Source organism: Ceratotherium simum, chromosome 2, assembly GCF_057802395.1.
Source record: "Ceratotherium simum simum isolate JZ-2026a chromosome 2, ASM5780239v1, whole genome shotgun sequence".
In the NCBI taxonomy this organism is placed as follows: Eukaryota; Metazoa; Chordata; class Mammalia; order Perissodactyla; family Rhinocerotidae; genus Ceratotherium; species Ceratotherium simum.
Window position 1 is genome coordinate 13,920,370 of NC_141901.1, and position 12,559 is coordinate 13,932,928.

General features: G+C 35.1%; 1 protein-coding gene across 8 annotated transcripts in view; it reads left to right on the forward strand.

Annotated features, from left to right (window-relative positions):
- The window catches only part of RASAL2 (RAS protein activator like 2), a 397,309-nt gene that overhangs the window by 212,734 nt on the left and 172,016 nt on the right, over positions 1-12,559 (forward strand). For all 8 annotated transcript variants that reach the window (XM_014783389.2, XM_087438356.1, XM_004425002.3 and 5 more), the window contains exon 3: positions 2,216-2,342. In XM_014783389.2, the coding sequence (XP_014638875.1) occupies positions 2,216-2,342 (127 nt within the window). The remainder of the gene's footprint in view (positions 1-2,215; positions 2,343-12,559) is intronic.

Consider the following 12,559-nt stretch of genomic DNA (forward strand, 5'->3'; position numbering starts at 1 on the left):
GATCCCTCTAATTTTCGAGGAGTAGATCAATATCTTTAAAAAATATTTTAGGTAAGAAGCAATCGTTAGTGCTGTAAAAGTAAAATATTCTTAAGAAATGCAGGTTTAGAATAAAAGTCAACACTATTCTTCCTTATATCCCCAAGTCAGAGGTAAAATGCGCTAACCTTTAAGAGTGATGCTTTGAATAAAACCTTTTATCATATTTTAAGTTTCAACAGTAGAAGACAAAAAGTCTACATTAAAACTTGGAGAAAATCATTGTGAGCGAATTCTAGGCCCAAATAAGAGATTTGATATATTTTATTTATCATCTCCTTAGATATGGTGGAGACAAAGCATATGACAATAGAAGCCGTTTCTTACTTTTTCCTGGAGATGGCCTTTATAAATTTCCACAGAAAAGATCATAGGTCATTCCCTCCTAAAATATCAAAAATAACTACACCTTTTTTCTGTGTGGCTTAGGCCTTCATTTTTTTAGATAATAGGTATTTTTAGAACTCTTATGAAAATAATTATGTTTATTTAGGCTTATCTATTTGTTCAAAGATCCAAACTATTTTTTTTTTTTCCTTCCTAATTTTACCCCATTCTTTCCTACTTTTAAGGCAGGTAGAGGATACATTTTTGCCTTTCTTACTTGGAGGGAGTTATTTAACCTCTCTGTGCTACTCTTTTAATTATTTAATTAGAGATAATATAATTTCCATCCTGAAAGGGATGGGCGACTTAGATTACTGTTCGTAAAGTTTTATATTACAGAGTGCTTTTGGAAGAGTTCGTGTCTTTATTGATGCTATTATTCGGTCTCCCTTATATTTTAGAATTTTACCTTTCTTAATTCTGCCTTTTGTTTCTCAATGTGCAAGCAGTAACCGTAGTTATGGTATGAAGAAATGAGGAATTTTTGGTCCTATAAAGAGTGTGAAAATTTTCAGTCCTTATGAAGACATTAGGACTTTGCTCTTCAGATTCTCAGTAACACAGAGAAAGCTTCCCTTGGCTATCATCCCCTTGACCCCTGTCACAGGCGTTGGATTACTGGGGCAAAGCAGAAGGCCTATACCCTTAAGCCTGTATCTATCCCAGTTTTGCTGGATCAGTTGATGTGATATGTGCACATTGTAATCATTTGGAGAAATAAATTATTCCTCATCTAAAAAGAGGATGATAATAATGGCTCCCTCATAATATCACACATGTAAATTCCTTAGCCTTGCACATGGTAAGAAACTCAGTGCTAGTCATTATTATTGAAATTTGTTGAAATTTCAATATTGGAGCCATAAGAAATTAGAAACTGTGATTAATTACTGACATATTTTGCCAAACTATTTAAGATGTTACCAGTACTATTAGTTCTGGTAAAAGTTACTAGTAAAATCTCATTGTGAAAAGTCCTTGCCCTCTACTCTCAAACGAAAATGATTTGGTCTTTTAGCATTACCAAAAAAAAAAAGAACTTAGAGCCATCCCATTAGTCTACAATGATAACCTGTAAGTTTTAAAATAGTTATTGGCATTAGAGATCTTTTATACCATTCATATTTCTCATTCCACATATATAAACAACACTTGATATGTTCCTGAAATTATGCCAGAAAAAAATATTTTTTAGGATTTCAAAAACTAATCTCACTTTTGTAAGAAAATATGCCATTTTATATAATTATCTATACAAGTTTCCACTGAAAATGTGTTTTATTAACTATCTCTAAGTGCTTAATTCTAACATTGAAGAAAATTTGAGTGATTTTACTACTTTTATCTAACAAAACCTTTTTTGTAGAGAATTTTGGAGCTAAATCTTTCTCATCAACTTTCATTTCCATTTACCTTATTGAGCTTTGGGCAGAATGGTGCTTGTGAACCAGTTTTTGATGTAAAAGAGTCTTTTATTTGTGTGGGTGTTTTGTTTTATTTTCCGGAGCTCCCAAAGCAGGTACACTTCTGTATATTATTTGTACATACTTCCTATAAGCTAATTTACATGCTCACTTTTCCTGATCTTTCAAGTTTTCTTTTTAAAGAAAAGCTTCTCAAAAGGGGTAGTAATAACTTACCATTGTATATACTTTATTTCTACATTTCTTCTACTTTGCTCTGATGATTAAAAACTCCTGTCATCATTAACTAAAAACATTATTCAAACAGAAGGTAGTTATGATGAGTTAACTGTTAAGTTTCATCTCTTTTTCTGTTGGTTAACTAGATACCTGTGGAGGGAGGACAGGAGCAGCAAACAGATTCCACCAAAGGGCGATGCCTGCGGAGAACTGTCAGTGTCCCTTCCGAGGGTCAGTTTCCTGAGTACCCACCAGAGGGCGCAGCTAAACTGGGTAAGCTTATAAAGGACAGAGCTTCCTAGCTTTTATCTGGTAATTTATGGACTTGTTAGTGAATGTTACAATAAAACAAAACATCCTGCATTTCCTGTTAAGTAAGCAAGTTGAAATATAGTATGTTAACTGAGAATTAGAGGTCATTAGAAAGTTCTATTCTTTATAACCAAGTGGCAGCAAAGTTATTTTACAGAGATAAAAATTTATCTGAGTGCTAGTAAGGTTGCTGTACAGTCCTAGGCAAGTTGGATGATATGTTGTTTCTGAGTTTACTGCTTTGCTTTAAATTTTCAAAGAGTATTAGGTAATCTTGTTGAAGCACTGAGATTCCTTAGGGAGCCAGTATTGTGTGGAGACTTAGTGTTGAGTGGTTTATCTCCTGTTCACACAGCTACTGATGTTGTCTTGTATAATGTAATGTCAGAGCAGGCTAATTTAGCTGAGCTAATTTTACACATCCCACGTAAGTTATAGTCAGGACTGTGGTTGGAGTGGGTGACAGAAGGGAGAAATCAAAAAAACCCTACTGGAGATATTGTACACTAAAGGAATTAATGTCAGTATCAAAGCAGCTCTTTCCCTATTTCCTACCAAATGTAATCTGGTGTTTTGCATGCTCAACGATGGATATTTAGATAATTAGACCGGTCAAATAATTTTAAGGGAACATAATTAAGACTAAATAAAATAATGAAAGAATTTGAAAAGTAGGAAATGCCTTGCATTGTTGTATTATTATTTGCTTAGTGAACCTAGACATTTAGTCGTAGACATTTGGTAGGTAGATAAAACAGAATCATTTATTGTCTCTATGTTGGTTAATATGGATATTTCTGTGATTTTAGTTGAATTTTTGAAAATCAAGGTTTGGTTTTTTTTGCTTGTTTTTGCCTTTTTCTTCATTTCTCTTCATTTTCTAAATTGAACTCAGAATTCTTGGTTAGAATTTGAATCTTTTATTTTTCTTTTTATCCTGTAACAGTGGTTGCTTTTCTAGACGTTAGTCAAGTTAGCAAACACTTTTCTCAAAGGAGTCATACTTGGAGAAATCAGATTTTCCTCTCATCTTATTTCCATTGTACTTCTTTAGCATGTGTTGAAAGGAGTTTAGGTGTGGGCCTAAATTATACTAGAAACCTGTCTGGGTATAACCATTTTACAGCCTGTTTATGTCTTACGTACAAGTTCTGTGTGAATTGGCCTGGCTCAGAGTCACCTTCTTTCAACTCCTTTGCTGTCATTATTTGTAATATTATGTTGATGACTGTCTTTGCCGCTTTTCTAGGAACGTTTGACTATTCAAGCTTTGACCCACAAAAGTCAGTTGATTTTGAGGAAGTGTACTTGTAGTCTGAAGAATTATTACAATTTTATAGAAGAGAGAACTATATAGTAAATTATTAAACATGTCCAGCATTCCAGGTACTGTTCCCAAAGACAAACTAAGATGAGGTGGCCAAGGTATCTAGTCCAGAGCGAATCCTCTACCTTCTGTGCTTGATAGCAGGTCTGTGAGCCATCTTGACCCATGGCAGTCCATGATCCTTTTTGCAGTGGATATCCTAAATTAGCACTGGAAGCTATCGCTCATAAATATTAGAGGGGAAAAACTACTTTTAAAGCCATTCTTTCTTATATGCCAGTCTAATGTTGAATTAGATAATTATTCTGTTGTTCTATTTTTATCTCCTAGTAATTTGTCTTTAGGCAAAATTTTCTGCTGTCAAATGTTTGAGTAATTGCTGTATGTGTAATATTCTATGCCAGTCTCTAAGGAGGAAAAGAGATGTAAGATAAAATTTCTGCCATTAGAAGTTTCTTACATAGTTAGGAAGATAAATTATTGATGACTATTCACATACATGTTAATATTGTGGTATATTTTATTGTATGGCTTTTATTGATTTTTTATTTTTTGAAACCCCATTCATTTATGCAGCAAATAGTTTTTGAGTGACAACTATGTGCCAAATACAGTTCTAGGCACTTGAGATATAGCAGTGAAAAGAAAGTAAAAAAATCTATCCTTTTGTGGAGTTTACATTCTATTGAGAAGTGACAGACAATAAGCAAGAGTAATAAGTAAAATATATACTATGCTAAATGGTGATAAGTGCAAAGGAAAAAATAAAGGAGGGAATGGGGATAGGAAGTGTCAAGGAAGTATAATTTTAGCTTAAGGTGCCAAGGAATGCCTCACTGTTAAGTAACATTTGAGTAAAGATCTGATGAAGTATGGGAGTAAGTTATGTGGATACCAGGGGCTAAGGGGTTCCACCAGGGGAACAACTAATATAAAGTAGGGATATGTTTGGAATGTTCTAGGAACGGCATAGATGCCAGTGAGGCTAGAGTGGAAAGAACAAGGGGGAGAGTAGTAGGAGATGATATCTTTGAGCTCTTGAGCAAGCAGATCATGAAAGTCTTGTAGGTGATCATAAGGGCTTTGACTTTTACTTTGTGAGATGAGGAGCCACCAACTTCTATATTGAGAGTAAGGATGCAAGAATGGGAGTTCAGAGACCAATTAGGATGCTATGGCAATAATCTCGACAAGAGATGGTAGAACTTGGGCCATAATGTAGTAGTGGAATGGCTGAGAAACGACGAGATTCTGGATGTATTTGAAGGCAGAGCCAACAGAATTTGCTTGTTGGATTGGATATAGTAAGAAACAGAAGAGTGAAGAATTTTGGCTAGAGCAGCTAGAAGAATGAAGTTATTTTTTTTAAATGGGAAAGACTATGAATAAGCCAGTTTGAAAGTGCGATTGCCCAGGAGCTCAATTTTGGAAATTTGAAGTTTGAGGGTCTTATTAGACACCTAAGTGGAAATAGATGAGTCTGGAAATCAAGAAGAAGTACAGACTGGAGATATAAAAACGTTTAGCAAATAGATGGTGTTCGCAGCCATGAGATTGAATGAAATCACCAGGGAAATGTGTGTAGGTAGAAGGGAGAAGTCTAAGATTAAGCCCTGGAACAACATTTAGAGGTTAGGAAGATGAGGAAGCGCTAGCAAAGGACGGACCAGAGAAGAAGAATGAAAATCCAGAATTTTATTTCCAAATAAGTAAGTTGAGTCAGGTGTGTATGGGGAAGCCCTTCTGTTTTTGCACAGTTCTCACACTTTGCAAGCTCTGGATTCTCTTTGTTCTTCTCCAGTGGAACCCCAAGGAGGACTGATCAGTTTTTGCAGCTGTAAAACTGTGGCATACATTTTGATTTCAGGTATGAGGCAATCAGCTATGGAGAAATGCCCACTCATGAAAAACATGTACCTTTTACTCTACTTCAGAGAATTCATAACATAAAGGAGCTCTATGAATGTAATGATCTGTGAAGAACTTTTGTAGTGGCTGCCAATTTACTGTACATCAGAGATTTCAAACTGGTGTAAAAATTTTTGAATGTAAAAATATGAGAAGGCCTATATTTGTGCCTCACACATTGTTAACATGAGCAAATTCACACTGATGAGAAACCTAATAAATGTCAGGAACTTAGGGGGAAAAAAGTGTGTATTGGGAGGCAGTGGGGGGGCCATAAGCACAGAATGTACTTCTCACTCAATGGTTCTCAGCATTCAGCAGTTTACAGATTACCCAAGATGCTAAAATTTATATTTACACTGGCATTTGACACAGATTTTGATACACCAAATTATTTTCCACTGAAAATGAGATGTTTTCTTGAGGTATATGAGCATCATGTCTAAAGCACCTGTTTCCAGGTTTAGAAAAACTAGAAAAACCTATTTTCCCTTGGTGACAATATCCAGATTTTAATTTATTCATCAAAAAAAAGATTTTCCAAATTCAAACCATGTAAAGTATGATTTGCTGAGTTTTCAAAAGGAAATGACTTCTTCAAATGGCAGAGTCTTTGAATACAAACAATACTGGGAGGTGTATAAATTGACCACATGAACCTGGAACTAGTAAATATTCATTTTTAATGTACCTGTAACCTACATGAAGTCAATTGAAAAAGAAGCCATCAAATACTTTGCTAGAACACTGTGAAATAGAGGAAAGGGGAAAGCTGAACAGTGGACGACATTTTTGTGAAGTATACATTTATGGAAGAAAATATATCTCTATTGACAACTGTCTGTGGCCTGGCTGGTTGACAGCACAGAGGTATGAATCGGGAACTCTGTCTAATCTGTTTGTTGCATTTCTTTGACATTCCCTTAAAGTTCATGCTCTCATGCCCAAATGAAGCCTGAAATAAGCAAGAATACTTGTTTGCAGGTAATGTCATAAACATGATCATAAAGCTGGTTTAATTAGAAAATGCCAAACATTTATAAGGCTGTGCTTTCTCAGTTCTCAAACAGAAGATTCAAATTGAATGGCAAATTCAAAACCAAACATCTAGTACCTGAAAGCTGCAGAGATCTCGTGCCTCTATTTTATTATATTATGATAAAATCTTAAAGTTACCCTCATGGTCTTACAAAATCTCTGGAGTTTTAAAAAACTGTGCCTGTGATAAGTAAATTTGTTTCACTATTATAGAGTCCTCAAAACCCAGAAACATTTGGTAAATGTACTTAAAATCATAATTTGACATAGTATGCCTTTGATACATGCTAGCAAGCCTTAGGAAAGAATATATCAAAAGTCTCGTAAAGTTAGCTATCCAGAATTTTCATGTTTATGTAAATGAAAAAGTCAAACAGAAAATTAAAAATACCACCACTAAAAAATGAAATCAAATTGGAAAAATTTTGAGAAAAGTCAACCTTGTACCTATGTTTTCCTAAGTTTATTGACCTCAGTGATAAAAATTTGTGGAAACTTTGAAAAAAATGAATATTAAAGCAGAATATCCTCTCCAAGGTATTTCTTTATAATAATTTTATAAAGAAAAACTCTTTTACTCGAAATTATTAGAAGATATTGATTATTCAAACCTTAGCTTTTAACCCTGACCTTCTCTGTTAAATTGGCCTCAGTTCTAACTTTATGTATAGACTAATGATCACTTTCTTTTTATTCCCAAGACATTATTAGGAGTATCTAGATAATTTAATTAGTATTTTCAAGATGCTAGAATCTTCTATAAAAATATAGGATGATAACAATAATATTGAAAGAAGGAGAAATATGAGTAAAGAAAATTTAATATTGCAAGAAACATATTCTTTCATTTTTTTAAATAATAGAATTAAAGATACTGATAAATAGTGCCTGTATCTGGTAGCACTCAATATTTAGATTGACTGTTAAATTTGTGTGTGTATGTGTGTGCGTGTGTGTGCGTGTGTGTGTGTGTGTGTATAAAACCAACAGAAGCAGATCTTGAACTTTAGGGTAATAGACATACAAATGATCAAAATATTTATGAAAAAATCAGTAGCCTGGTATTTCTAGCTCTGAAAGCTAGAGCTGAATGGATAATGGCAGTACTTGGGTTTCTTTGAAATGTCCTAAGACTGTCATCTTGTTCCCCTCCTATAAAATAAACTGAGACCATTTCACAATTATCTATAAGCAGGCTCATGCTAAGACAGCTGCTTAATATCCAGCCTTTATGCTTGTATTCCATCGTTCTTAGGTTTCAGCGATACATATGTTTTTTGAGGAAAAATCAAATAGAATTATCAAAAACATTATGGATAATTAAGGTAGAAGACCCTGGAATAAAGTCCCTTGAGGCTTTTGGTTGGGTAGTTTTGGATTTTCTTAAAAATCATGAGCGAGTATATGTTTATTCTTTGCAGTTTGTAAGATTCTATAAGATATACATGGTAATACTGCTGATAATATGTATTCTAGAAGTATGAGCTTGAGTCTAGGTTAAAATAGCCGTGTACAGTCAGTTCCTGCTATAATGTGACATATGTCATATAAAAATCACTGCTCTGTGCAAAATTACACAATAAAAATGACAAAGCTTATGCAGAAAAGGGGATTAGGGGCACTATACTCAAAAACTTGTTCAACGACACGTAAACAAAGATTGGAACTTTGTGAAAATGGTAGTGCATTTTTATATGTTAAATTATTGAGAAATAACATAAATACTACAATAAATATAGCACTTTACCTTGAAAAAATCCTGAAATTTACTTGTGGTAGTGGGCATCAGAGTATTTGTAAGTTATTGTGAAGTGATGGAAGGAGGGTTTTTGGAAATTGAGTAGAACATTGTCATACCAGATGTGGATGGGTGTGGCTCAGAACACACACAGTGAAGTGAGGCAGCAGGTAGATGTTTGAAGTTTGCATGTGTGTGAGCATTTTGTGTATTCATACGTGGCTTGGTTCAGCTTTCTTGCTTGGTGCAGTTTTCTTTGTTCACCTAGTGTTTTTCAGAGATGACCTTATTCATAAACAAACAAAAATTCACGTAATCATGGATTGTTCCCTAATGTGTCAATTGTGGTGGAACATTCAAGTTTTCAAAGCAAACATTGTAACAGAGCTGACCTTACTGCCAGCCTGATTTAATCATTTAATCAGGTTTGTCCATAAGAAAGAAGCAGCTTGCATTTGTTAGCCAATTGAATTTCAAAATGTCAGTTAATTTTGAACACCTTCCTAAATTTCTTTTGAAAGTTAGTTATTTGGAACTCAAAACTAGTATGAATAAAATAAAAACTAGCAGTTCTTAAGCTCTCAAGCTAACCTACTAAAGCCGATTTTTATTTTACTCTTATGAACTAGATTTAGATTAGCAGTTAGAACGTTTTTTTCTCTGAGAAAATCAGTTCTAAGTCAATGTGCCAGACTACAACTTCTAACTTGTAAGTGGAAATTTGGATTCCTGATTTGCTCTTCTATCTTCCTCCCCATCCTCATCCTGACACGGTAGAGATTTGTTCACTTCTGTGAAAGATGGTTCAAGAGCAGTACTATCCCTCTGGTTGTGCAAATTATGCATTGCCCGACAACTAGGAGTGCATGTCATTTAATTGTCATCTTTGATTTGTAATTATTTCATAAAATTTTCAGCAGATAGCAGTAAAGTGTCTTAAATAAGGAATTTCTTTTCTGATTCATGTCAGTCATTTGTATAGGCTCTTGTCAGGGTTGCTCTAAAGCCAGAAGACCTGGAGCAGGAGAAACCTTGAAGGAAGTCACCGTTTAACTGTGGACCACCATTTGCTAGGTTTACAGAGCTGTATCATATATCTTAATATTTACGTTAGCATAAAAAACTTTTGTTTTTAAATAAACTTAAATAAAATATGTTCTTTCCTTCAACCTTGACTGTATACCTGTATACTTTTATAACAATGTGGAAGTCCAGGCTAGAATTTTCAGATGTGGTCCCACATCATCAGAGGCCTCACAAACATGCGTGTGGACAGCCCGGCCTGTACATTCAAGCTCTGTGGGGATTTGTGCCCAGGAGCAACAGAGTTGAGTCCTCTAAAATGTGATGCCCAGGCGAGGGGCCTCTCTTGACCAGTTCTAAGGCAATATTAATCTTGGTCATCCACTAGGGTGGTTAGAGAATGAGTGGCATGAACAATCAGGAAAGTTTTTTAGATTCAGCCTGAACTTCTGGGAAGAAAAATGGTGGGCTGCAAATAAGCATATAGTTGTATTTCTTCCAGAAACCCCACTACAACTGTAGTAAAGGGATTTTCTCTTCAAGACATAGTCTTTTAAGGATAAGGAGGATGAGAAAGAAGAAAATACCACACACAAAAAAAATAATAATAAATTGAAAGCTGAAAGCAAATGGAGTGTGCTAAATGACCTAGCTGACTTGAGAAAGCCAAATCCTAATCTGGCAATGAGGAAAGCCAAGAACTAACCTGATTTTTACCACAGAATCTTCAAATAGCTCAGGAATCAATGGTACCAGGAACACATGGTAGTGGATCCCTAGGCCTCCTCCTCTTCTCCATTCCACTGAACCCTGGCTCTTCCCACACCCGCCTCTACCTTTATATAAGACTAGAGATTAATTCCTTGGAGAAAAAACCTACCTAACCCCAAGGGTCTCTAGATTGGGGCATGCCAGGCAAAATTGAGAACATAGGGCACTTTAAATATAAGGGAATTGAGTGAACATCTACACACTGAGCGATGAGACTCCTCCACCGGTCTTCTCTCACTTGCCTTTACCCTCTGGGCAGGAGATCGGAACAGTACCATTTGAGACATTTAACCGGCCCAAGAGGAAAGACCTAAAGATACTGGCATTCCCAAGACTAGCAATCATCCGAAAAAAAGCTTCTAGCATGAAAGAGAAAAATCTAAACAAAAAAACAAAAGGAAAAAGAAACTTGAAGGAACAGTGACAGACAGGGAATAGAAAACTTAAAAGAAATTCGTCACTATCCTCAGAGAGAGAAAATATTATACACATGAGACGAGAACTGATTGTTATATATAAAGCCAAAGAGCTGCTGTGTATTTAAAAAAAAAGTAACAGAAATAAAACTCAGTAGAAGGGTTGGAAGATGAAAATGTGGAAATATCCCAGAGAGTAGAGGAAAGAAAAAATAAAATAGAGTACCAGTCTAGGAAGTCTAATAGCAAAACAAAGAGATCCAGAAAAAGAAAAACAAGGGGGGGGGGAATCACTAGCAAAATAATTCAAGAAAATGTCCCACAACTGAAGGATGTAAGTTTCCAAATTGAAAGGACTTACTGAGTGCCTATGACAAAGCACATTTTTGGGAAATTTCAATTTGTCTCTAGTGACGAAGAGACAGTCGTACAAATTTCCACAGAAAGGAAAACAGATTACACACTAAGGATCAGAAATCAGAACGGCTTCCGACTTCCTATCAGCAACATCAGAAGCTAGAAAACAATGAAGAATGCTCTCATACTTCTGAAGGAAAATTATTTCCAACTTAGAATTCTATATTTAGCTATAAGCCATTAATCATACATGAGAAATAAAGACATTTTCAGACATGCAAGATTTTTAAAAAAAATTACTTCCTATACATTATTTCTCCTGAAGCTAATGAAATATATTCTTCACCAAGAATGAGCAGGATGTGGAATATAGAATAGCAGATCCAACATGGGAAAGACAAAAGGAAACCCTCGGAAGAATGATAGAGAGAGAACCGAGTTAAACACTCTGCACCAGCTGTAGAATGAAGGCAACCGGTTCAGATTGGAGCAGTCAGAAGAAGGCGGTAGTGAGGACTTCTCCAAGAAGACAAAATTGATATCACTAATGAATTTAAACAACAGGAAGCAAATTTGGAATTGAATTAACAATAAGCTTATAGAAATCTAAGCAAATGAATGATCACAGAATAACTACAGGAGAAACAAAAAAGTCGTTCAGGACTTAGAGAATGCTTATATAGCACTTTCTACATATTAGGCACTTTATAGATATGAACTTTGTAATGCTTGTAAACCCACAAGGTATTGTTTTACAGATAAGGAAACTGAGGCCTAGGGAGGTTAAGTAACTTGCCTAAATAACTAGACAGCTAGTAAATGGCAAAGATAGGATTTGAACCCAGGCAGTCGGCCTTTAGGATCTAAGCTCTTGATCACTGTGCTACAGTATAAATAGGATATACTGTATGGCTGCACTCTAAATAGCATACATAGCCTTAATGTTGTTTGTTCTTACCAAAATTACTGTGTAACTATATAGGGAGGGTGAGAGAATAGGAAGTGTATATGCGTCTACTGGGGTAGTAATGGAGGAGAGAAGAATCAGAGTCTCATCTTCCATAGTGGAAAGTCAATAGATAATGTCTAAAATGGAAAAATTAAAAAACATCAGTACAGTCATATTATTTATTTGATGGTAACTACCAAAAGAATTGGCTGAGAGAGATAAAAGTTGTTCCTGGAGAAGGAAAAGTATTAGAAGAGGAGAGCTGGGGATTGCTGTTTGTTTTAATGAGTCTTATAAAACCAGTAGACTCTAAACTGTGTGCGTATATTATTTTATTAACATGTAAAACCTTAAAAAATAGGGAAAGACATATACAGTTCACAGGAAAGAAAATTAAATGCCATTTAAACACAAGGATAAATGCCATACCTCATTTATAATCAATAAAAAATTAAAACTACAATGAGCTGCCAGTTTTTGCCTACGAGATTAAGCAAAAAGAAAAAAGTTTGTTTTGGAAGGATAGGAGGAAACAAGCATTCTAGTCCATTAATGCCAAATTGCTTCTACAGAAGCAGCCTCTGCAGGATGCGTTTTAGCAAAAATATCCATCCTTTTTTCCCCAGAAGCAGCCCACTTCTAAGAATTTGT